We start from the raw sequence: 24,941 nt of genomic DNA, 5'->3' as shown, positions 1-24,941 counted from the left end.
ATCAGAACATAAAGGAAATGAAATGCTGTCAGGGCTCTCTGTTCCACAATCATCAGTTTTTAGCAGCTGTATCGTATCTCAGTGCCTTGACAGATGCGCATAACAAAATGAAATAATGTCAAGGCTTGTGAGCTCTTATCTCAAAATGTGTTTGGGTGAAAAAGGACTTCAAATGTAATTTTTTCCCCCATAAGACGAATGTGGAAGTTTTGTCTGAGTCTTTAAAACAGAAAATGTGCCATCTATCTGAGGCTAACACGTGTCATGAGCTGGGTCTCTTAGTCATACGATCCCGGATCTATTTTATAAGACCTGGCTCCTAAGATATTTGTGGTTGCTGTCAACAAAGTTATCATAGGAGACAATGAACTTCACATACAGAAATGAAAAGTGCTGAGAGAGCCACCTTTATATTAAAGTGTACTTTTTCTCTTGCTGCTTACATACTTCCTATCTCAAAAACAGGACTGCATCTGAAATAACTATATATTTTCACTTAGGAGAGAAATAATAAATCCTTCAATAATGCTTGGATCCCACTGGGTGAAATCTGAGGCTATTTTGATTACAATGTAAGTATTTAAAAATAAGACCTGTTTTGGGAGCTAATTTATACTACCTCTCTCCTCCATTTTTTAAAGATAGCCATATTTTGTGTGATTATATTTTACTAGAGACCCGGTGCACAAAAATCGTGCACTCAGAGGGGTCCCTCAGCCTGGCCTGCACCCTCTCGCAGTCCAAGAGCCCTCAGGGGAAGTCCATTTGCCTCAGAGGCGCGAGAGGCTTCCACCAACGCCACTGCACCATGAGCCCGGCTTCTGGCTGAGCAGCACTCCCCCTGTGGGAGTGCACTGACCACCAGGGGGCAGCTCCTGTGTTGAGTGTCTGCCCCTGGTGGTCAGTGCATGTCATAGCAACTGGTTGTTCTGCTGTTTGGTCGATTTGCTTATTAGCCTTTTATTATATAGGACTAGAGGCCCGGTGCACAAAAATTTGTGCACTAGGTGGGGAGGGGGGATCCCTTAGCCCGGCCTGTGCCCTCTCGCAGTCTGGGACCCCTCGGGAGATAACGACCTGCTGGCTTAGGCCTGCTCCCGGGTGGCAGAGGGCAGGCCCAATCCCTAGGTACAGCCCCTGGTTGGGCTCAGAGCAGGGCCGATTGGGGAGTTGGGGCACCGCCCCCTGTCATGCACAGAGCAGGGCGGATTGGGAGGTTGAGATGCCACCCTCAGTCACGCTCAGGGTAGGGCCGATTGGGAGGTTGTGGCACCACGCCCTGTCACACTCAAGGCAGAGTCGATGGGAGGTTGTGGCGCCACCCCCTGTCACGCACAGAGCAGGGCCAATCAGGGGGTTGGGGAGCTCCCCCCGTCACGCACAGAGCAGGGCCGATCAGGGGGTTGGGGAGCTCCCCCCTGTCACGCAGAGAGCAGGGCCCATCAGGGGGTTGAGGAGCTCCCCGCTGTCACTCACAGAGTAGTTGGCACACCGCCCCCTGTCACACACAGAGCAGGGCGGATCAGGGGGTTGGGCGCCTTCACCTGTCACGAACAGAGCAGGGCCGATAGGGAGGTTGTGGCCCTGCCCCCTGTCACACACAGAGCCGCAGGGCAATCAGGGGGTTTGGGCGCTGCCCCCTGTCACACTGATCCCAGTGCCAGGAGGCCTCTCAGCTCTGCTGATCCCAGTGCTGGGAGGCATATTACCCTTTTACTATATAGGATAGAGTCCTGATGCATGGGTGGGGGCTGGCTGGTTTGCCCTGAAGGGTGTCCTGGATCAGGGTGGGGGTCCCCACTGGGGTGCCTGGCCAGCCTGGATGAGGGGATGATGGCTGTTTGCAGCTGGTCACACACCCTTCAGGGTGGGGGTCCCCACTGGGGTGCCTGGCCAGTCTGGGTGAGGGGCTGAGGGCTGTTTTCAGGATGGGACTGAAGCTCCCAACTGCTCCTTTTTTTCTTTTTTTTTCTTTTTTATTCTGGGCCAGCTTTAGCTCTGAGGCTCCAGCTCTTAGGCCTCCGCTCCTGAAAGCAGGTATCTGGTTTGTTTCGGTTCTCGAAACTCTGTATCAACTCCAGCTCTGAGATCCCAGCTCTGAGATCCCAGCTGGCTGAGGTTTTGTTTAGCGTCTATATTTGTTACAATGTTTGAAACTGCAGGCTCAGAGGCCTGCAGCAGCGGGCGGGGAACGTTGGAGTCCTCCGTCGCTGAAGCAAGCAAGCCTCATGTTAGTTTCAAGCTGCCTGGCTGCCGGCCGCCATCTTGACTGACAGTTAATTTGCATATCTCCCTGATTAGCCAATGGGAAGGGTAGCGGTCGTACCCCAATTACCATGTTTCTCTTTTATTAGTGTAGATGTACTCCAAAAAACCTATTTCTTGGTGAAATTAAAAACAGCCAAGAGAACAAATGGATATTGATTTTGTTTTCTACTGCTTGATAGTCCTTCACAAATAAGCCAGTTACTTTCTCCATAACCGTCTTAATGTAACTTTTTAAGTAAAGAATATGTTATTATTGCCCTGGCCAGGTAACTCAATTGGTTAGAGCATCATCCCGATACACCAAGGTTACAGTTTGATCCCTGGCTGGGCACATACAAGAATCAACCAATGAATGCATAAATAAGTGGAACAACAAATCAATGTTTCTCTATGTTATTATTAGCAACTTTTCACTAATGGTCTGAAATACTTGAAATTGAATACTGAAAACATGCTTCCTGTGTATAAAATCCTTGATTTGACCTATCTTTTTCTCATCTGTTGCCAAGTTTCATCCTACACTCTGCCTAACAGCAGAGGTGTGAGTAGGCATCTTTTTCACAGTGAGGGTTATGAAGGTAGTTGAGATGACCGCACACTTGTTAGCAGGGTGCTTGTGTATAGGCTAAGCCTTTGGAGAGGACAATCTCAGTTTTCTATTCTGGAACTCACTGCTGATCTGGGAAAAATCACTGAACCTCTACCCATACTGGCTGCCTCATCTGTGAAATGAGACAATGACTTACCTCACAGGAACTAATTAATGGCTACAAACTGTAGGCTGAAAACACCCCGAGTTAAGTGTTGGGTGCGGTTATGATGCTGCTCAGAGAAGTGGCCCCTTAGTCCATGGACAGCAGCAGCATCACCCAGATCGAATGAAGAAACAAAACATCTGCGAGGCCCTTTTGTGGATCTCTTGATATTATCTTTACAGAACCCCAGAGTCATAGTGGAGATGCCGTTAATGCAGTGAATGTGGTAGCCGGGGAGGCAGAAAGGTAGCTTAAAGATTACAGAAACTGTAGTACCAACTAGTGACTTTGAACAGTTACTTAGGCTCTTCTGCCTTAATTTCGCCCTTTGTCAAAAAGGGATAATGCCAACTCAGAACAATGTGTGAAGGTTAAAGAAGACAATGAGTGTTGGTTTCTTGTTGCTCCCCCTTCCTCCTCTTGGGTTTAGTTCATTATAATTTCATTAATATAGGTTGAAACTATATTGAATGTTAAACTCTAAATTGTCAATACAGCCACCATCATGGAATTAGGTCTTACAAAATGCAACGGCAATAAAAGGTCCTCTGCATGACCACAGCTGATGGCTGGCTTGGTTGGAGCATTGTTCCATACACCGAAAAGGTTGTGGGTTTGATCACTGGTTGGGTCACGTAAGGGAGGCAACCCACTGCTGTTTCTTTCCCTTTTTCTCTCTCCCTTATTCTCTCTCTCTAAGGTCAATACACAAGCCCTTGAGTGAGGATTAAAAAGAGAGGGGGGAGTTCTCTTGCATAGATAATGAAGAGCATTTTTTTTTATATTATACTCATAAGCCATTATTCATTATGTTGAATTCTGGTTTAAGACTCTGTCAGTTCATTCTCCCTGAACTGTATGGCCCAAGTTCAAAGCCAGTAACTCTCAAACTAATCTTTAAGGCAGGTCTAACTTTGGTGTACATATTGGCATGTGTGTTGTCAAAGTTAAAGAGAGTTAGAGAGGACATCTGCTTTTAAGATAATGGAAATGGATTTTCTTTCCCCTTTTCCTCTTAGAAATCACCCTAAACAGCAAGGGTATTATGAAATTAAAGAAAAATCCCATCTTTGATGAAATCAGGAGTCACCTGAAATCCCAAATGGCAAAATACTTGGAAGAGCTGCCATATGCAACTGAATCTGATGGGGCTGTGACAAGACAGAGAGAGGGTCCCTATGGGAACAGGCCTCAGCAATCATGGAAGAGCACAGTTCTATAACCCACTGGCAAACTCTAAGATGTGTCAACAAGGAACCATATAGAATCACCATCTTTCCCTGAAGCAGACATACTGGTTAGGTCCAAGGAGAAGTGAGGTTCTAAAACCCAAGTAGTACCTGGCCAGCGTGGCTCGGGGGTTGAGCAACAACCTATAAACCAGGAGGTTACTGTTTGATTCCTGGTCAGGGCATGTGCCTGAGTTGCAGGCTCGATCCCCAGTATGCGGTGTGTAGGAGGCAGCTGATCAACGATTATCTCTCATCATTGATATTTCTATCTCACTTTCCCTCTCCCTTCCTCTCTCTGAAATCAATAAAAATATATTAAAAATAAATAGATAAATAAATAAGTTAATTAATTTTAAAAAATGCAAGTAGCATTGTAACTGCCCATCTCTGCACCTAGAGAGGATGCAGGCTAAATGAATATACTTTCTCAATTTTTCTCTTGTATAAGGGCATACACACACATTCTTTTTCTGAATCAAAGGAGCTTTAAGCAGAGAGAATTCTCTTTAACCTGAAATAATGACATAGCCACATTATCCATAAATATATATATATATATATATATATATATATATATATATATGAAAAAGTCATTTAATTCAAAGGTCAGTAGCAGGACCTTTTTTTTTTTTTTTTAATTCTCATCTAAGGATATGCTCACTGATTTTTATAAAGAGAGAAAAACATCAGTGTGAGAGAGAAACATCAATTGGCTGCCTCCCGTAAGCGCCCTAACCAGGAATTGAACCTGCAACCTAGGTATGTGCCCTGACCGGGAATCAAACCCTACAACAGTTTTGGTGTACAGGACAACACTACAACCAATTGAGCTATCTCTCTACCCTGGCCAGGGCAAGACCTTTTATAATAATTCCTAAAAGAAATGAAAAGAACATACATAATACAATGAGAAGAAAAAAAATTTCAGGCTACAAATTAAAAAGCTAAAAACAAAACCCAGAACATTAAAAACTGAAAGTATAACATGACAGAACTAAGACAGGACAGAACTATAATCTCAATAAATGTAAATGGGCTAAACTCATCTTTTTAAAAAAGGGCTAAGATTAAATCTCAGAGCTAAGCCTAACTATATGCCAGTAACAGAAGATACACCTAGTTTGATATTGAAAGACAATCAAAGACATACCTGGCAAATGACAAACAGTGAAAACAGGGGATTCCATTTTAGTTTTAAGCCAGCATGGATTCAGGACCAAGAACATTAAATGAGTAAAAGAAAAACACTTAAAATAAATTAGAAATAGAATTCATAGTGAAAACACAGACATGAAGATCTGTGGACTAAACACCATAGCACCAAAATTACCAAAACAGAAATGACAAGAACTATATTGGAACTTGTTACAAGTCACCTAAGTCCAAGTGACATCAAATGGACCTAAATAAATAAGGATAGAGAAGACTTAAATAATGTGATTAATGAAGTAGATCTAATTAAAAGTTATTAAACTCTCTACCCTAAATAGGCAATAGTTCATCTTTTTAAATGCCCAAAGACTATTTTTAAAAATTGCTTTTATACTAGAACACAAAAAGCATTAATTCTGAAAAGAAACAGTACAGATAACATTTTTCATCACAAGACAATGAAAATCAACACTGATGAGTAAAAGAAAACAAACATAAAACCCCAATCACCAGAAAATTTTAAAGACCTCCTTCTCAAATAATTCTTGGACCAAACAGGAGTTCAAAACCAAATTGCAGACTCTCTATCTAAAAATTTAACTATGACAAAGCACTACACAGAACCTCTAAGATATAACTAGAACAATATTCAAAGAACAGTTCACCTTAAAAGAATGAAAACAAATGCATTCAAAAAGTAAATAACAATAAAATAAACCGAAAGGAGGAAGGAACTAAAAAAGATAAAAACAGAACTGATAAACTGTAAATTAAAATACAAAAACAAGTAAACTCGAGAGCTCCTTTAGGGGGAAAAACATAAAACTCAAACAGTTAATTAGAAGGAAAAAGGGGGAATAGAGAAGAAGTAAGCATAAATACTATGCAGCCACAGAAAAGAATGAGATAACTCTATGCATTGGTATAATCTGAGATATCTATAATAATAAAAGTGTAATATGCAAATCGACCAAACAGCAGAATGGCCAATGGGATGACCACGCTATGACACCCACTGGCACCAGGCCAACCAAGGCGGGTGCCATGTGATTGGTCGGGGGCCCGGCCATCGCCCAAGATTGCCCTGCAGAGGGAGGCCCAGGCCACTGGCCGATTGATCAATGGGGGGCTCCACGATCACCCCAAAGTGGGAGGCTCAGGACACCGACTGGCAGGCTGTGGTGGGTTGGTGGGACCTCCCTCTGTGGGGGAGATCCATCACGGAGCCCCGGCCAGGTGGGAGGGCCTACCTCTTTGGCGTGATCCATTGTGGAGTCCCGTGATCTATCACTCCAAAGAGGGAGGCCCAGGCTGTGGAGAGCAGTTACGGTGTTTTGGCCAGGTTCAAGCCTCAGACTAATGAAAGGACAGGGTCCTCTCGTTGCCACGTGCAAGTCCCAGCTGGAGGGCAGGGCCCTCCCAGCACAATTAATAGCCAACGGCTGTGGTTGTAAGCTTGAACCTATGGTCCAAACATGTAGCCCCACGTGCCTTATGATAGAGTTCGGGTGCATGTAGTTGAGTGAGGTTGAAACTCATGAGAAACAACATGATCACGCCCCTACTTTGCCTCGTGGCACCTGCTATAAAATAAAGACACGGCTTGTGGGTGCTGTCGTCTCCTCATCAGGGAGGCAGCATCCCACCGAGACCCAGCTATTATTCTCTTGTCTGTCTTTCCTTAATCCTTTCACTCCCCGACTCGGGATCACCCTTGGTCATGCTGGGGTGGCACACCAGGCTACCCGGCCGGCGGTGCTGCAGCAAGTTGCCTGGGCCTCCCTCTGCAGGGGCAATCCATCGCAGAGCCCCGACTGGGTGGGCAGGGCCTACCTCTTTGGGGCAATCGATCGCGGGGTTCCCTGACTGTGAGAGGAACACCTCCCCACACCCGTGCACAAATTTCATGCACCGGGCCTCTAGTAATATATATCAATAGAAGAGTCAATGGTGCCTGGGCTCCATCCTGGGCGAAGAGCTGTGATGACAGGAGTGGTACAGTGACTTACTTTTGCTTTATACATTTTAAAAACTAATTGAACAGTAAAGATTTTTAATTTTGCAGCATTAAATGCATTATTTGTTTAATAACTAACTATTACAAATAAGTTTTAACTTTTTAGAGTCTCTAAAGCTACTGAGAAGAACTTTGGATGCTTCTTTTGTTATTACTTAGAGGAAAGGGTTCAACCCACAGCATTATAAAAAAACCACCATCTCCTATGTGTTAAAAAAAACCGATCTATCTTCTATCACTGATGGGTAGAATTGTTTTATATTTGTGATACATGCTTTATATTCTTCAAAGCACTTAAGCAAACTCTCTCTCATCTCATCCTTGTCATAACAGTGTGAAGAAGCTGGGCAGCTGAGGACTACAGGCGAGACAGGTGAGGGCACTACAGGTAAAAACTCTGAGGCTTAGAGACATTGGGGGACATATAAGCCCATTTGGCTACCAAGTACCTCTTAGGCTCCTAGAATCTAGGACATTAAGATTTTGTAACTTCTGGGTTGTATCTGGTGATGACACGAAGAGATAAAATAACACCTCTGTCACACACTAGGAACCAAGGAACTTCAAAAACGTCTGTGTTGGTCTGCTTCATCATGAAAGAGAATGAATGGCAGGCATTCATCCTTTGGAATGAGCTGAACTGTGTCCTCTCAACATTTACATGTGGAAGTCCTAACCCTCCAATACTTCAGAATGTAACTGCATTGGGTCAATTAATGAGGTCATATTGGTGGGCCCTAATCTAATCTGACCGGTGTCCTTATAAGAGGAGGAGACTGGCACACAGACACACACCAGGGAAAACCATGTGAAGATACAGAGAGAGATGACCACTTACAAGCCACGGAGCGAGGCCTTAGGAGAAACCAATCTTGTGCCCCCTTGAGCTCAGAATTCCAGCCTCCAGAACCGTGAGGAAATAAGTTTTGTTTAATCACCTTATTCTGTGGTACTTCCCTATGGTAGCCCTAGCAAATTAAGGCACTCTTCAATTCTGTCTCTAAAAAGTACCCAAGTTACAATTTTATGATCATATTTAAAAGGGTCCACTGGAGAGTGATTCAGCTTGCCCGCACCAATATTTTCCAGAAAAGCAACTATGTGGTCAAGAAAACGTGACTTGGAAGTAAACTTTTCCCAGATGTTGAGTTCTCTTTTCAAATGAATGAATTCTAATCTGTTAGAGTAAAAAGCATGCTGATTTAGCTAATCCTCCTGGTATAACAGTTTTGAATGATGCATTGATATCCGATGCTGGCACATTTAAATAGTTGACAGTCTATCAGTTTGTTCTCCCATGAAAACCAAATGTATACAGAAATAATGTCAAGAAGATCTCCAACTAGAATAAGAATCAAGATATGTATTTCCTGCCCGGCTGGTGTGGCTCAGTGGCTGAGTGTCTATCTATGAACCAGGAGATCACGGTCTGATCCCCAGTCAGGGCACATGCCCAGGTTGCAGGCTTGATCCCCAGGAGGCGTGTGCAGGAGGCAGCTGAGCAATGATTCTCTCTCACATTGTTGTTTCTAGCTCTATCTCCCTCTCCCTTTCTCGCTGATATAAAAAAAATATATTAAAAAACAACAACAACATTTACTGAAGGAACAGACTATAGTCCCACCTTCATTCTAAGGAATCTTAGTTTCCTCACTGTAAAATGAGTGTTGAATTGTATTATATTTATCTATGATCTTTTCTCATTACTTAATACCTTTTTAAATGGAGACTTCTACACTTAGGTGGAAACAGCTCTTTCCTGTAAAATGCCTGATCTCAAGAACAAAAAGGGTTTGTAAGATTCCTGGCTGTTTTTGTGACTAGTTTATACAGGGAATCCCAAAGGATCCATCAGAGTTAGGGTAGGATTAGGGTTGGCTAAGCTTTGACCAAAGACAACGTAGTAAATGACAGCACTGTGTGAATTCTGGGCATAAAAAGGACTAGTATTCCAAGTGAAGCTTGCCTACATTCACATACAACATAAGAACTAGGGAAAAGTTCAGAACACAGACCTCGCCATCCCTAAATCTAGGGCTGCACTCCAACTCTGCCCATGTTCATCTAGCTATGAGACCCCGCGCAATTTCCTTTCCGTCTGCAGTCCCCGCCTCCTACCCAGGCATACCGATTAGCACAGCCTGCACCACAGTGCATGGCACCCAAGTTTCAGAGCCTTATCCTCCTCACTCATCGCCATCACTGCTCAACACAGAAACTGAGTATCTCTGCTCTTCCCAAATTTGTTGGTTTACATGTCAACGATCAGGAGCATGCCTACCATTTCCCTGGTAGATCTTTCTAGACACAGTGATCAATATCCTGCATTTCCGCCCTCAAATTCTCAAGTTTCTGGGATGTACCTCGACACAGCATTTGCATCTCCAATGTGCCAAGCACCAATTAAAATGAAATGCATTGGAGCTGTAAAATATGACAATCGGAACCCATAGAGTCCAAATGTGTAAAAAGCCCAATCTGAAATCTCTCTCTCAGGCACACATGCCTGCACAGGTGAGCATGCACACTTCCCATACCCCCTCCCCCCCTCCCCCGCCCACCTCCACCATGTCTGCCAGTGCTTAGCAGACCTGACTTCAACCTGGGACGTGCTGTTAAGACCCAGCCATGAAGCTTTGTCTCCGGAGGCTTATAATTGACAAGGGCACAGAGTGCTTGTTAGAACCGCTTGGTGCCAGATCGCGAGGAGTGAACTGCTGAGACGGACTCTAATTACTACCCCGCCTGGTGCGCTCACCTGTTTTGCTGTTTCGGTGAGGGCAGCAGCTTCTGCCTTGCCCAGCTGTTGCACCATCTTGTAAAATAGGCTCTCTTTATTTTGCAGCAAAACATAGGGCTCATCATATTCTTTCAGTCTTCCTGAATCCAAAACCTGTTAATCAGCAGAAAGAAACCCATTAGCACACAATGTTTTGCAGCAGCATATTATAACTCAGACAATGTTTCGGAAAGAGGCAGGGGAGGGAGAATAGAGAGAATCTATTTGGGTGGTAGGCCTGGTGGGTGTTTAAATGGGTTGATTACCCTGTTTTACTAGGCAGACAAAGGCCTCAACCTGACCTTTTATTATTATAATGTTATAGGAAAGGAAGAAAAGGAGAGTTTTAGGCTATGATTAAGGGCACTCAGCAGTCCCCTGGCATTTATATTCTGCCAAGGGCATTTTGGGTTGTTTCCATTAGTTAGTGCTTTTAGCTCTCAGACTCTGAGCTCTGAGGGCTATTTATACACATATTCAGAGTTGGGGAGTTTCTTGATTTAAGAAAATCAAACTCAATTCATCTAAAATGACCTGACAGCAAATTAATTGCTGAGCTGGTTTGACAGAATCTGAGCAACATTTGGAAAAGAAGTAAACACTTCTGGGGCTCCCTGGAACGTGCTCCCTGGTAGGAGGGGACAGCACCCCTGAGCGGAGACGCAGGCGCATCCTGAGGTTGGCTGTGGGTGCAATTTATTATTCGGAGAGGGGAAGGCTGGCTGAATGAGCTGCCACCTAAGCAGCTTTAGCATAATTGCTCTGCACAGAAGAAATCTCCAGAAATCCAATTTTCTCTTTGGATAAGACTAAAGAAGCAATTAAGAAATCGAGCTCCAAATTCCAATGATCAGGGCCCACACAGCGCACGGGGCCGCCCTGTCGGAGCTGCCGAGGATCTGAATATCTGTGTTCACCATAATCTTCTCTTGCTTCTTTTTTCGTCTTTCTCCAGCGGCTGGCCCTCCAGCCATCTTATCGCTCATTAATATGTCCCCTGGAAACTGAAAGGGAGAGGAAGGGGCTCTTCACTCCGCATTTCGACTTATTAGTGGCTTTGGTTAATGGCTTCAGACAGAGGGGAAAAAAGAGTCTGAAACAATTGGCCCAAATGAGGTACCAAGGCAAACAGCTCTGATGGTAAGTGGCACTTCAGTTGTTCACTTAGGCCGTATTTAAGAGTAAATTTATCTTAAAAGAATATGCTGACAATGTAGGCAGGACACAGGTTGCTTTTCCACATCTAGGTATTACAGTTAATGGGAGACATTTATTAGGTCTCTTATAAAGGGCATTTTCCCCGTTCATCTTTTGTTTACGACTGTGAACCATTGCTAAGGGCAGCTTTCTCAAAAGAGTTCAAGAATAATTGAATCTGTCACATCCACATAATAATTAAAATGTCCTATAATTTGGCATGACAATTTAGATGCCCTGAATGTATAATTTACTTAAGCATAGCATTATAGAGCGTAACCACTCCTCCTGATGAAGAAAAACACACACGCAATTTTAAAATACATGTCTCTCTCACGCTAAAGGCTAAGTAAATAAGTGACTCCAATTACTTTATATGTAATGAAAAACTTGATATTCTGCAAAAGCAACAAGTAAGCTTTTAAAAATCACCATTGCAGAGATGGTGGAGAATGAGTTCTCTGGCTACAAAGATTCACATCATTTTTAATGGGGGTAACTACTAATATCTTGTCCTTGTCCAACTTCCTATCTATTCAAATCTGACTGAATAGCAAATCTTTCCATTTTCTTGCAGATTGTCTGAAAACACAGGAATGCCACTGAGATGAGGAGTTTTCAGAATTGATCAATATCTAAAAAGGCAGCACCAGCAACATTAATGTTCTCAAAAAGCAACAGGATTAACAATATAAATGACAGGAAGATCATTTAGGTCTAAATATTTTGAGCCTTATAAGTATTAGTAATTAATGGCCATGCAGTATATTTCATAAGGGGAATTTTTTTTTTTTTGGGGGGGGGGGGCAGGGGAATGACAGAACTGTAGTAATTTGTTATAAGTTTGATAATTTACTAAGGTTAAATTTTAACTTTTGTAAGAAATACTGTAAAGATGTAAAATAAATACACCTCTTTAATACTCTTTTGATATACATTTAAAAAAATACAGTATCTTAAAATGAACTATATTAGTATAGACCCAAATGGATGAATTCACAAAATCTGAGAGATGAGATGCCCTGGCATATATGCAATGTAACAAAGAGTTATAGCTACCTTAAGATCAATAAAATCACCCCAAAATGAAAACAGCAGCCTTTTGAATTTGAAAGGGAAATAAAAATAGATATGGGTTGAGCATTCACTATGCTACCTGCTTTAGTCACCAGTTAATTCTCAAAATAGAGTAGACAAGCACAACGCAAAATTTCCTTCCTCCTTCCCTTCCTTCTATCCATCCATCCCCCCTGTAAGCATTAAATGAGCACCTAATACCACAGCACTGTTTTACGAACAGGAGATTAAAAAATGAGCCAGACACACTCTGCAGCCAGAGATAGTCTGCAGAAGGCTGAATCAGTTAAAGAACTGGACTGAGGCTGCAGAATCAGTAGATGGCAGAGCTGGGATTTGAACCCAGGTCTGAACCTGCATCCTTTCTTCTCCATGTGAGTACCCAGGGAAAGACACTGTTTATTATCAAAAGCAAAATATTTATTTTTATCAGAAGTAAAATAAGGGAGATGAGAATTTTAACATTCAATTTTCTAAGATCCCTTTCCTCATGGATACTATCTTATGTTAACTTAGTTTAACTTAAAGAAGTATGCCGGTAAACATAAACATTTCCCCTGTCCACTTTCCACTGCAATTTTATTATAATTAGGGCTCAAATTATTTGCTGTGTGCCTGGTATATACTCACAGAAAAAGAAAGCTGATTTTATTAAACTATCAGGATTACTAAAGAGCAAGTAACAGGTGACCAAAACACATTTAAGGAAAATGTAAGTAAAATTTCATTAGTTCTTGAGTTTATTCGGCAAATATCTATTGCATGCTTAACTGTGTGCATGTTATTAGCTGATTATAGCAGAAGGGGCGGAGCTATGTAAGTCGCAGCCTCTGCCTTTAGGGAGCCTACACTGAAAGAAGAGAGAGAAAAAGCCTCAAATGTCTATGATGCCAGAAAAAAAGCACAGAAAAGAATAAGGTAGCCCTAGCCAGTGTGGCTCAGTGGATAGAGCATCAGCCTGCGGATTGAAGGATATAGGGATTATAGGATTAGGGATACAGCTTTGGAGGATCACATGCCTCAGGTTGATGGCCATGGGCGAGAGGGAAAGGAAAAGTGAGGGACAGACAAGGATTGAGGATGAAGGCTTGAAACCCATTTATATCAAATCTTGGAAAAGAGAGAGGAGGGAAGGCAGTGCTGTGTAGACTAACCCAGGTGCTAAGGGAGCTGCCTTGGGATGCAGGCTGAACAAGGCCAGGAATAGCCTTTCCCCCTCAGTCTTTACATTTACTGGTCTGATCAACAACTCTAGACCTTTTAGAACAAGCAAACATAATACAACTCCCAATTTCCTTTGTGTACAGATAAAGAGGTATAACTTGGAATTTTTATTTTAACATCCTTTATAGATATAAGAGGCCCCTGAAATCACCCACTGTGTCTGCATTCTTCCTGCAACCCAGATTAAACTGTAAATAAACCACACATTCAAGTCAGTGTGAGGGCAACCCCTCGGCCCCAGGATCTCTCCAGGAACGCCAGCCTCAAACTGTTCGCGGCTCTCTAGCACAGCGGTTCTCAACCTGTGAGTCGTGACCCCTTTGGGGTTCGAACGACCCTTTCACAGGGGTCGCCTAAGACCATCCTGCATATCAGATATTTACATGACGATTCATAACAGTAGCAACATGACAGTTATGAAGTAGCAACGAAAATAATTTTATGGTTGGGTCACAATATGAGGAACTGTATTTAAAGGGCCAGAAGGTTGAGAACCACTGCTCTAGCAGGTTGAGGAAAAACATATCACGTTGGATGAGTCCATCAATTACATAAGCTCAATGAAGATGTGTTTATCAGGCCTGTGTATCTGCAAATATTCCAAGTAGCTGTCCTAGATATAAAACTAAATGGACCCATTGCAAAATAATTTAATCCACTTTAATTGGCAGGATGCCATCAGTGACAGTGGGATGGCTTCAGGGAGGGGTGGGGGGCGGTGCAGGGTGGAGGAAAAGCCTGGGGGTGGAAAAGAGATGCTGGGAGAGTTTTCAGTAGGGGACCAACAATAAAGGGAGATCCCACTTAGCCCCAAGTAGGGTGGGGTGGGGGTGGGAGGGGGTTCTGAGTTTCAGATGCCCGCTCGTGGCTGCCAGGTGATGTAGGGGCACAGGAACAGTTATCCACCTTGAAGCTCAGTCCTTCGATTGGTAAAATAGGTGCCTGTGACTTTCTCTGTGGTAAGTGTTACTCAAGGTCCATTCTTAGGTCTTGAAAGGGAAGCCATTCTTCACCCCGGGGAGGATGAAGACCAAGGTCACGGTGGCCTCCACAGCTGCTCCCGCAAAGTGTCTGCTAGTGCATGGGAGCCCCCTCCCCCTCCCTCCCCCGCTCCCTCTCCCTGGGGGACTAGTTTTTCTCCCAGATTGTGCTTTCGGTGTTCAAATTAGTTATTTTTTTTCTCTGAAAATGTGAATGAAATCTCCTGGCCTATCTTTAAAGGAGCTTTCCTCTTCTGAAATGTTCTTACTGTGACCATGCACGCTTAAAGACAAGTTCCATAAAGATGAAAAATAGAATTTAAATAAAACTCCAATTAACTTTGAGTTCTCTTTTGTGCTTTTCCAGGTGGTTATGTTAAATAGTATCCAGTTTTGATTTCTCTGGGAAAAACCACTAAGGAGAGGTTGGAGTTTGGGAAGAAAGGGTAAAGATTATAAAACCATAAGATGGCCTATAAACAGAAGAGGTGGAATCTGAGTTTCTTAGCCCTGGTTTGGGTTCTCCAGACTTCATTCCCAAATAACTCGCTAACTCCTGACAGTGAAATGTTGAACACAGGCGACAATATTGTCAGAGCGGTGGCAGACTGTCACATGCTCACACTACTGGGGAGTATCCTGGGGTGTCATCAAGACTGAAGTGTGCAGGGACTGGAGGAGAGAGCTGTGCTATTGGCTGAAAACGGGTCACAAGCAACCAGCTAATCCTTAAAACCACAGGGAAGGCGCCGTCTTTAATGCAGAGATAGTGGTGAGTCTTAGGAGAAAGGATTTCTAATGTGTCCGTCTTGCTCCACTGTTTTGTGGCAACTGAGCAAATGAGGAAGATTAAATTAGCTGTCATTACAACTACATCATGTTTAATAAAGTTAAAATTGAGAGAACATCTTTGTAAAATAGAATTCTAAGCCTAACACATTAATGACACTTAATGAACCAAAACTGGGTAAATCCCTTTGGAGAGCCAACACACGAACAAAGCTATTAATTGGGTCACAGTTGTTTCCCAACAAGCCTTTTGTTTGATTTACTCACAGTAAACAAAACCATATCCATCTGTCTTTGTGCAGAAGTATTCACCAGCGCAACAAAATATAATTATTACACCTTTAGCACTTGCAATTACACGACTTTAGGATGACAACACTGTTGGTTATGCCCTTCATTAGCATCTGTCACTTCCCCAGCCACTCCCCAGGCTGGCCACCCGCCCTCTGAAGCATTAGGCTTGGCAGCTGATTGACTTGTCTTTATGTCCTTAAACCTTTCAAAATAACAGAACAGACAAATCACCTGTTTTCTGGAAAGGAAATAGGTATTTCTAAAGAAAGCAAGAAGAGCAAATTGCTTCAAAAAATCACAGCTTTGTGATTTATTCGGTGGCCTAGAAGCAGTGGTCGCAAACTGCAGCCCCTTGAGTGTGGCTCTTCCACAAAATACCACGTGCGGGCGCGCACGTACAGTGCGATTGAAACTTCGTGGCCACACTCAAGGGGCCAAAGAGCCGCAGGTGGCTCGCGAGCCGCTGTTTGCCGGCCACTGGCCTAGACTGAGGCGTTAGAGGTTATTCGTGGCGCTTTGCAGAACTAAAGCCAATTGATAATCAGAAGCTCTATCTAGGATAACATGTAGATGGAGCACTTTATTGCTCCTGGGGTGGATGGAGCAGAGAGAACAATTCCTCAACTCTGAGCTAGGAATACGGTCTAATCCTGCCACTCCCTACAGGAGTCAGCAGCAAAAACCAGCTCTGACCCCGGTGCAAACTAGTGGCCACGCTTTCATCTCCTGGTAGGATACCTCACACCCCCCACCCCCAACCCCTGGTGACTGGAGTTGAGAGTGGAAAGGGTAGCTGCGTGGTGAAATGCAAAGTCACCGCAGAAAACAAGATCGGCCCTCATGCCCGGACAGTGTGGCTTAGAGGCTGCGTGTTGACCTATACACCAGGAGGTCACAGTTTGGTTTCCAGTCAGGTCACATGCCCGGGGTGGGCTTGATCCCCAGTAGGGGGGTGCGCAGGAGGCAGCCTATCAATGACTATCTCTCATCACTGATGTTTTAATCTCTCCCTCTCCCTTTTGCTCTGAAATCAATTAAAAAAAAAAAAAAAGATCAGCCATGGCAAAGGTAACAGGTTCTAAAGAGAGTCCTTGCACTTCCCTTCTCCAAATCAACTTCTCCCTCAGTCTAGCCCAGTGATGGCAAACCTGTGACACGCGTGTCCGAGGTGACACGTGAACTCATTTTTTTGGTTGATTTTTCTTTGTTAAATGGCATTTAAATATATAAAATAAATATCAAAAATATGAATCTTTGTTTTACTATGGTTGTAAATATCAAAAATTTCTATACGTGACACGGCACCAGAGTTAAGTTAGGGTTTTTCAAAACGCTGACACGCCGAGCTCAGAAGGTTCTCCATCTCTGGAGCCCATTCACCAAGAGGCTCTAGCCTTACGCCTAGAAACCAGCACTGACTCCTCTCTCTTCCCTCAGATCCCACATTCAGCTCATCATGCAGCCTGCGTGGGCTCTGCTTCGTTATCTAGTCCAATCATTTTACCGTCTCCACCTCCAGCACCTCAGTCTAAGCCACCGACATCCGGAGGGGAGAGAAGACACAATTGTAAAAGCCGGAGCAAACGCCGCCTTTGGAGAACTGAAAGGTGATCAATGTGGTTTTAACTACAGAGGAAAGAGGGAGAGCCGAGTGGACGTGGCTGGAAGGCTAGGGAGGGGCTGGGCTATACATCACTTTGTAAAACCACATGAAGGATTTGAATAGACACTGATTAAGAGAGAGAAAATTGAGGTTGTTGAAATCTACTAGGAGATACTGACAAGTATAGTATTAAACAAATGGACATACTTGATAAAGGCGACAGAGCTGACAGGTGAAGGAGATACTCATGAACTAAATGGTTGGGAATGTGGGTCAAACGGTGATGGCTAAGATTTTTCTAAATCTTAGTGACCAACTGAGAAGTCACCCAAATTCTGTCCTTCCTTGCTATTTCCCTAACATACATTCTAAGGTAACAGTATTTCTAAGTAACAGATAATAAAAGGAAGCTGCTACCTTCCATGCTGTAATACCAAAACCCCAAAATAAATCTATGTGGTACATTTAGGAGCAAAGATTTTATTCAAACGGATCCCCAAATGAGCTGGAGAGGAAGCCTCTAAATAAAGCATCTAAATAAAGAAGCATCTAAATAAAGACGGACAAAGCGAACCGGTGAACCTCACAGCATCAGTCATTTACTGTGGAAGAAGGATGCTTTATGGGACAGTCTGAGAAATACAATGCTAGGGATGAGAACAACAAAATGACAGGTAAAATGCAGAAATGAAAGGTTATTTTCCGATAACCATTTAAGAACACAAAACGAAAGATGAAGGATGCTTAATGCTAAACAATGTTTTTGGAATCTAACAAAGTCTCTGTCATGTAATGTCGGAATGTCACACGGTCACTCACAAAAGTCTGTGGGAGTGGCCTGCTTTTTGCTGCTAGCCCAGCTGACCGGCGGCGCCGCCTGAAGCCTGAACGTCCTTTGGGTTGGAAATCCCCCACTCCTGTGTGGACATTGCCAGACCTCACTCCTCTACACGCCCCGCTCTGGGGAGTGACATGGCTAAAGGCACCGTGTCGATGCTGACAGTCAATTGTCTGCTCAATGTCCCTATTGATGATGCAATCTGACGGTGCATGTGTATGAAGTTGGGTGGGAAATACTATTCCTGAAAGCACCGAGGAAGTCAAAAGAGACAGCTCCATTACCATTGGACATAAGGAAGTTGGGATATTAACGATCATTTTAACTGGTCATTTAACCTGTTTTGTATGGATCAGAAACATCACTGGTTAACTTCATCTGTTGCCTTTTGTGCAGACCTTCTTTGTCTATTTACTTCTGTATTACTAACCAGAGCATCACTGGACACTGATATTTAGTGACAACAGTCAGTGCCCACAAGATTGATGAAAATCGATCCATAGACCAAAAACAGCTTACTTTCTTTGGGCTCATTTGCAGCCAAAGGTTTTTCAGTTGAAGGATGATTTCCTTTTCATTTCATACAGACACATTCTAAGATCTCCTGAAAGTGAGTAACAGGGGGGAAAAGAAAGAGAGGAGGTAAAAGAAGGAAGAGAGGGAGAGAGAAAAGGAAGGGAAAGACTGAATTATGAAAGAAGAAAGAGCCAATCAAACCTGGAAGGAAGACAGAAAACATATCGAGAGACCAAGGCTTGGAGCCTGCCATGTGTGCAGTACCCGGATCTACTGTGCAAGGGACATGCTGGCTGTACCTACAGACTCTCAGCCCCAGCTCTACCTCCTTGCTACCCCTCATGTGTGGTACTGGAGCTGGGTCTCTGAAAACCACATTTCAGAGGCTCCTTAGCCAGTTGGCTCTTCGTTAGGCTCTGCCACTAGAAGAAAGAGAACACACAGTCTACCTGGTTTCTGCTGCTGGTGCCAACATCCCCGCCAGCAGTAGGACCTGGCTCCGGCCTCCACGTTCTATTAGTACATTGAGAAGGAGCCTCGTTGTGCTCATTCACATATGCCCAGCTGGTCTCTCCTTGGAGGTCTGAGCATCAACTCTTCACTGGCTCTCCTTCGAGTTCCTAAGTATGGAGAGCTGTCCTAGGGCATGACAGCTGCTCCCTAAAATTATTTCCCCAGTTTTCCCTTTCACTCTTCTAGCCCTCCTATTCCATGTAGCAAATTTCCTGTATCAAATCCTTTCTGTTGAAATACTTTGTTTTCTGACTAGGCCCTTTCTTCTCAGACTCCCTTCTGCCAGCACAGCCTGTGAATGTCCCAACAGCTGAAACTTCTGCAGCTTTCCCCAATAACCACCTGGCGGTCTAAATGAAGGCTAAATTTTTGATTAAGGGAATCCAAAATGAAACAACTGTGACACAGCAAAAATGACTGTTCTAGCACTCTGTAATATGAAGCCATACCTTCAATTTGGAATATTTTCATGGTTGGCCATCTTAAGTAAAAATAACAATTCAAATAAGCTTTTAGTATGAAAATATGAAAGTAGTGGGTATATTACTGAATAGCACATCTGAATGTGTAAAGTATTTGGATTATTGTCAAGAATGAAAGGAAAAATTAACTTATTGTAGATGTCTATCAGGCTTAATAAGAAAGGAAAAATTGAAAAACAGGTACATAAAAGAAAGTGGAATTCCACAGGTGGGAGTCTTACCATGATCTTGTCACTGTCGATAATGGTGTTCAACCTGTGTGCAATGGTTAGCACCGTGCAATGGGCAAATTTCTCACGGATTTTTTTTTGTATTAACTCATCAGTTCTGGAATCAAAGAAGTTGAATTTAGTTCAGTAAAGACAGACTTAAGACTTAAAACTATAATATGATATTTATATAATGTTTCTAAAAATCAAAACTTTAAGCATGATCTTGTTCTTTAAAATCTAAGTAGAAAGTCTATTTACAAATTTACAACCCTTCATAAAAAAAAAAAAAAGGAAGACATTCTTCCTTTCAAATTGCTTGAAACTATGAGGAATTGAATTTAGGAACTTAGCTCTCTCAGGAAGCTTAATAGTAACATTAGCAGCATACATGTTTTGGTTTCTTCCTCTGCTTACCAGAATTGATTCTTCAAGGGTTATCAACAGGTATCAAAGAGAGCACTCAGAAAACTCACCACCATCATTAAATGTTTCTCACTTTACCACATTTAAAATTCGGATACCAGGTTATGTGAAACTCAGCCCTGTACCTGAGATCCACGTTTGCTGTCGCCTCATCAATGATCAATATCCGATTTTTCCTGAGAATGGCTCTGGCAAGGCACACCAACTGTCTCTGTCCGACACTGAAGTTCGATCCAGATTCTGCTAATTCAGTATCCATTTTGCGGGGAAGATCTTCGATAGCTTCTTTAAGTTGTACCTGTTGATGTAGAAAGAAGAATGGTGTTTTCCTCAACTAACTACTATTGAAGTACACAAGCCTCCTAGACATCAGAGCTTTGGAATCCTTGGGACTTCTTCCGTAACTTTCGTGTATGGCCACATGACAGGGACAGTTATTTCCAATCAGTGTTCACTAAGAAAGATGGATACGTCAACTCAGGACAGAAACATTCTGACTTAAGAGCACAAACTTTAATGGGACTCAAGATTCTTCTTAGTTGCCATCAGTAGGCACAGTCTGTTCAAGTTCTGTCAATGTCATTAAGACATATAAAGTATGCGAAATAAAATGATTCCTATGGTAAAATATAGAAAAATTTTAAATGTTTCTTCTAATTTTTTAATTCAAATTAAACTACAGGAATTTATGGAGACAAAGAATAGAACAGTGGCCCTGGTTGGTGGCACAGTGGTTAGAGCATCGGCCCACCCACTGTAGGGTCACAAATTCTATTCGGGTAAAGGGCACGCACCCAGGTTGCGGATTCATTCCCCATCCCCACTCAGGGTGAGTGCAGGAGGCAACCAGTCTCTCTCTCTCTCTCTCTCTCTCTCTCTCTCTCTCTCTCTCCCTCCCTCCCTCCCTCCCTCCCTGCATCTCTTCCTCCCTCTTCCCACTTCCCTTTCACTCTCTTGGAAAAGCAATAGGAAAAATGAAGCTATAGAAGAAAAACAAAAAAGAGTAGAACACCAATTGCCTAGGGACTGGAGGGTTAACTGTAAATGGGGGTGAGAGAAATGCTCTAAAACTGGATTGTCGTGATTATATAACTATAAATTTACCTAAATCACTGAATCACACTTACACAGTGTGCATGCAGGGGGCAACCGATCAATATTTCTCACATCAATGTTTCTCTCCTTTTCTCTCTCTCTCTCTTTCTCAAATCAATGAAAATATATCCTTGGACAAGGATTGAATAAGAAAGAAAGAAATTAACAGATTGATGAGTGATAGCCAATAAACAGGGGCACAAAATTATCATGTCAACTAACACACACCAAGGGTAAGCGGGTAATGTTTTCATGGTATTTCCTAAACACTGAAGCACTTCTATGAATGTGTTCTTGAATTGCGTTCATGAGGGAGGTCCAAGCCCAACAAACAAATTCTCAGTTAGGGTTAAATATGGTCATTGTGAGTGAGAATTAAAGATGGTGCTGGTATTCAACATTCACATGAAAGATATACAAAGTGTAAGGTGTAAGATTTGAACTGTGGTGCATTTACTTGTACTGAGATTACTTGTGCTGAAAATTTTAAAAATGAAGATGTCAACTCAGCCAATTGCCCTCCATTACAAGGAAGAGTACTTACTGAGTATTCTCTTTACGACACATATTCATAAGCCTACACCCCAGGTGACAGAACTGATCAAAGGTATAACAGTGGCAAGGCTTTTCGTGCTGAGCTGACTTTGGTAGCACCTGTGTGTGCAAACTGGTCTATCTTACGATCAATATCCTGGCTTTGAAGAAATAATCTCACATTTTTGCTCAACTCAGATGACATCTCATCACTAGTCCGGTTTTTTTTTTAGCATCTTTCAGGTTGTCCATATCTGCCTGATGAGGAGTAAAGGTTGTGAGATGAAGAACAACAGACATGGGTTCCAGAAAACACTGTTTTCTGAGACTCGGTCTTCATTTACTAATCAGGGTTGGTTAGGAGAATGACTTGAATGCCAAGGCTCTCTGTTAGTGTTATCACACATCCATGTTATAATTAAACCTCAGAAGGGAAAAGAAGAGAACTGAGGCAGTATTTCCTAGTAGCTAGGAGTTGCACTTGCTGGATTTGAAAACTAGGTACCAGGGTAATGAGTGTAAATGTAGAAGAAATGTCCTTGTCCCTATAAGGTATGCATTTATGTATATAAGGGTGAATTGCAGCATTTAATGAACATTTCTGCAACTTACTTTCAAACGGTTTAGCAAAATAGAAATTGTAGAAGAGAGAAAGCAAAAACTGGCAAAATATTAACAACTAGTGACTTGAGTGAAGGGCATAGGTTTGTTCATCAGCCTATTCCTTCAACTTCCCTGTGATATGAAAATTTTAAAACATAAGGACCTTGAGGCCAGACAGCCTGGACATGAGTCTCACCTGGCTCTGCCAATTGGGCAAGTTCCTGGACTTTCTCTATCGTAGCTTCCTAACCTAGAAATACTACAATATTAACAATAAAGGTGTCAACCACCTAACATTGTTAGAGTATAAAATTAGTATGTGTTAAGTTTACAACAGTGCTTGATACAAAGCAAGAGACCAATAGATATTACCTGTTATTAATAATGTGTTTAGCTGGCCTCTCACCATGGTCTGCTACATTTTTCGTCTTTGCATTTATCAGGACTGAGATTGGGTATATATAATACAAATTTGTATTGTCTTGACTTCTCATTGATGAACTGCTTAATCTTTAACCATTACTTATGTTATATTTATAGAGCTGCCATTTCGTTTTAGGTGCCAAAATCAGCACTAATTTCTAATGAACTTGCTTGAGCTTGCACTTGGCTATTTTTCAGGGCATATATCAAAAATGTATTTTCAGCATAATTTAAAAAAAAAAACCACGATGAGATGGGCAACATCTATAGAACTAGCTCCCTTCTGAATGTCCATCTCCACCAAAGATGAAGGAGGAAGGAAAACGAAGAGGATTTTTTTTTTTTTTTAAAAAGCAGCATCTTTTCCTTTTATCTGAATTTCATAAAGAGGAAAACCATACTATCCTCTTATTGATTCTTAAGCCAACCCTGTGAGTTTGGGTTCCCATTTCTAGTATGGCATTATTTATAAACCAGCTGATCAGGGTTTATAGTTCTCCTAAAATTTGACCTCATTGCTTTCTATGTTTTTCAATGAAAGACTTGGTAAATTTTTTAAAAATTTGGATACCAACTCTTTTGCTGAAAAGCATACAAAAGTCATATAGAAATAAATCCTAGAGAATTGCAATGGTGGGGGTGATTGCTCACACTAAGAGGCAACAAGGGCAATTCCAGGAGCAACACACAGAAACCATTGACTTCATTTTGTGAAATAAATTCATGTTCATTTTTACACAGAAGTTCCAAATGTGGCTTAAATAAAGGCAGGTCTTAGTATTATCTACCACTTCTTACCATCTCATCATTTCTAGGCTTCTGAGAGGCTACTAATTTTTACTTTAATTTTGGCTCCTACAGATGAAATAAGTTACTGCCAAGTTCTAAGATAGTTTTTGAAAGGATTTGTCTCCCAATTAACATTTCTTCACTGTCTAGGGAACACTGTGTTTCTGGGGTAATATTACTATCTGAGAATCTGTGAAGACAGATCTCAAGCTCTGAAATATACAGAAAAATCATTTACCAATAATTCCTGTTTCTTAAATGTGTGTCACAAATTCACCACTAATTATGCCCTGTGAATTCAAGAACAGGGATCATTCTACCATCTTTCTATTTGATGGTTAACTATTCTCCCCGCCTCTTCTCTTCTAGATTTTCACGGTAGAAAGACTCGCCAACTTAAATGAAACCAGAGGTCCACTGCTTCTCAAGTAGAAGGAGCAGTCAGTGGTCAGCCCGATTTAGGAAAGTGAGATCCCCAAAGTTGCTGGAAAGCAGGGTGGGGTGTGAAGACTCAGTACCAACATGCCTTCAGAAACCAGAATTACTGGCAGGAAATTGTCGGGCATCCAACTCTGCTTGCTCCAAGTCAAAGCTCATCTATAAACGAAAGATTTCAGGGCTATCCCTGGAAGGGACACATGAAATGGCAAACGCAGATTCAAAATAACAACTATGTGAGCAATTGATCAATGGGTCTTGTGTGTTTTGTTTTGTAATATATTTTTTATTCATTTATTTAATTTTTTGCTAATTCTCACCAGAGGATATTTTTCCCATTGATTTTTTAGAGAGAGTGAAAGGGAGGGGAGAAGATGGGGGGGGGGGGAGAGAGAGAGACAGAGAGAGAGAGAGAGAGAGAGAGAAACATTGATTTGAGAAAGAAAAGCGATTGGTTGCCTCCCCCACATGTGCCCTGACGAGGGCTGGGAATTGAACCTGTGACCCTTCAGTGCACAGGCCAATGCTCTAACCACTGAGTAACACCAGACAGGGCTATTAGTTTGTGTGTGTGTGTGTGTGTGTGTGTGTGTGTGTGTGTGTTGGTTTTTTTTTTTTTTTTTAAAGAAACAAGCCACAGCTCTCTGAAATAGAGAATGTTAATAAACATTGAGAAAATGTTTATTAAGTGCTTACTTTTTAAAAGCA

General features: G+C 42.4%; 1 protein-coding gene across 1 annotated transcript in view; it reads right to left on the bottom strand.

The window, feature by feature from the left end:
• The window catches only part of ABCC4 (ATP binding cassette subfamily C member 4 (PEL blood group)), a gene marked incomplete at its 5' end in the record, with an annotated part of 254,269 nt that overhangs the window by 19,758 nt on the left and 209,570 nt on the right, over positions 1-24,941 (bottom strand). Inside the window, 3 exons of the mRNA XM_081082354.1 lie at positions 10,183-10,317; positions 19,938-20,043; positions 20,477-20,649. Coding sequence (XP_080938480.1) covers positions 10,183-10,317; positions 19,938-20,043; positions 20,477-20,649 — 414 coding nt within the window. The remainder of the gene's footprint in view (positions 1-10,182; positions 10,318-19,937; positions 20,044-20,476; positions 20,650-24,941) is intronic.

This window comes from Myotis nattereri (genome assembly GCF_964212035.1).
Source record: "Myotis nattereri genome assembly, chromosome: 2".
Classification (NCBI taxonomy): Eukaryota; Metazoa; Chordata; class Mammalia; order Chiroptera; family Vespertilionidae; genus Myotis; species Myotis nattereri.
This window is presented reverse-complemented; position numbering and strand designations above follow the sequence as displayed.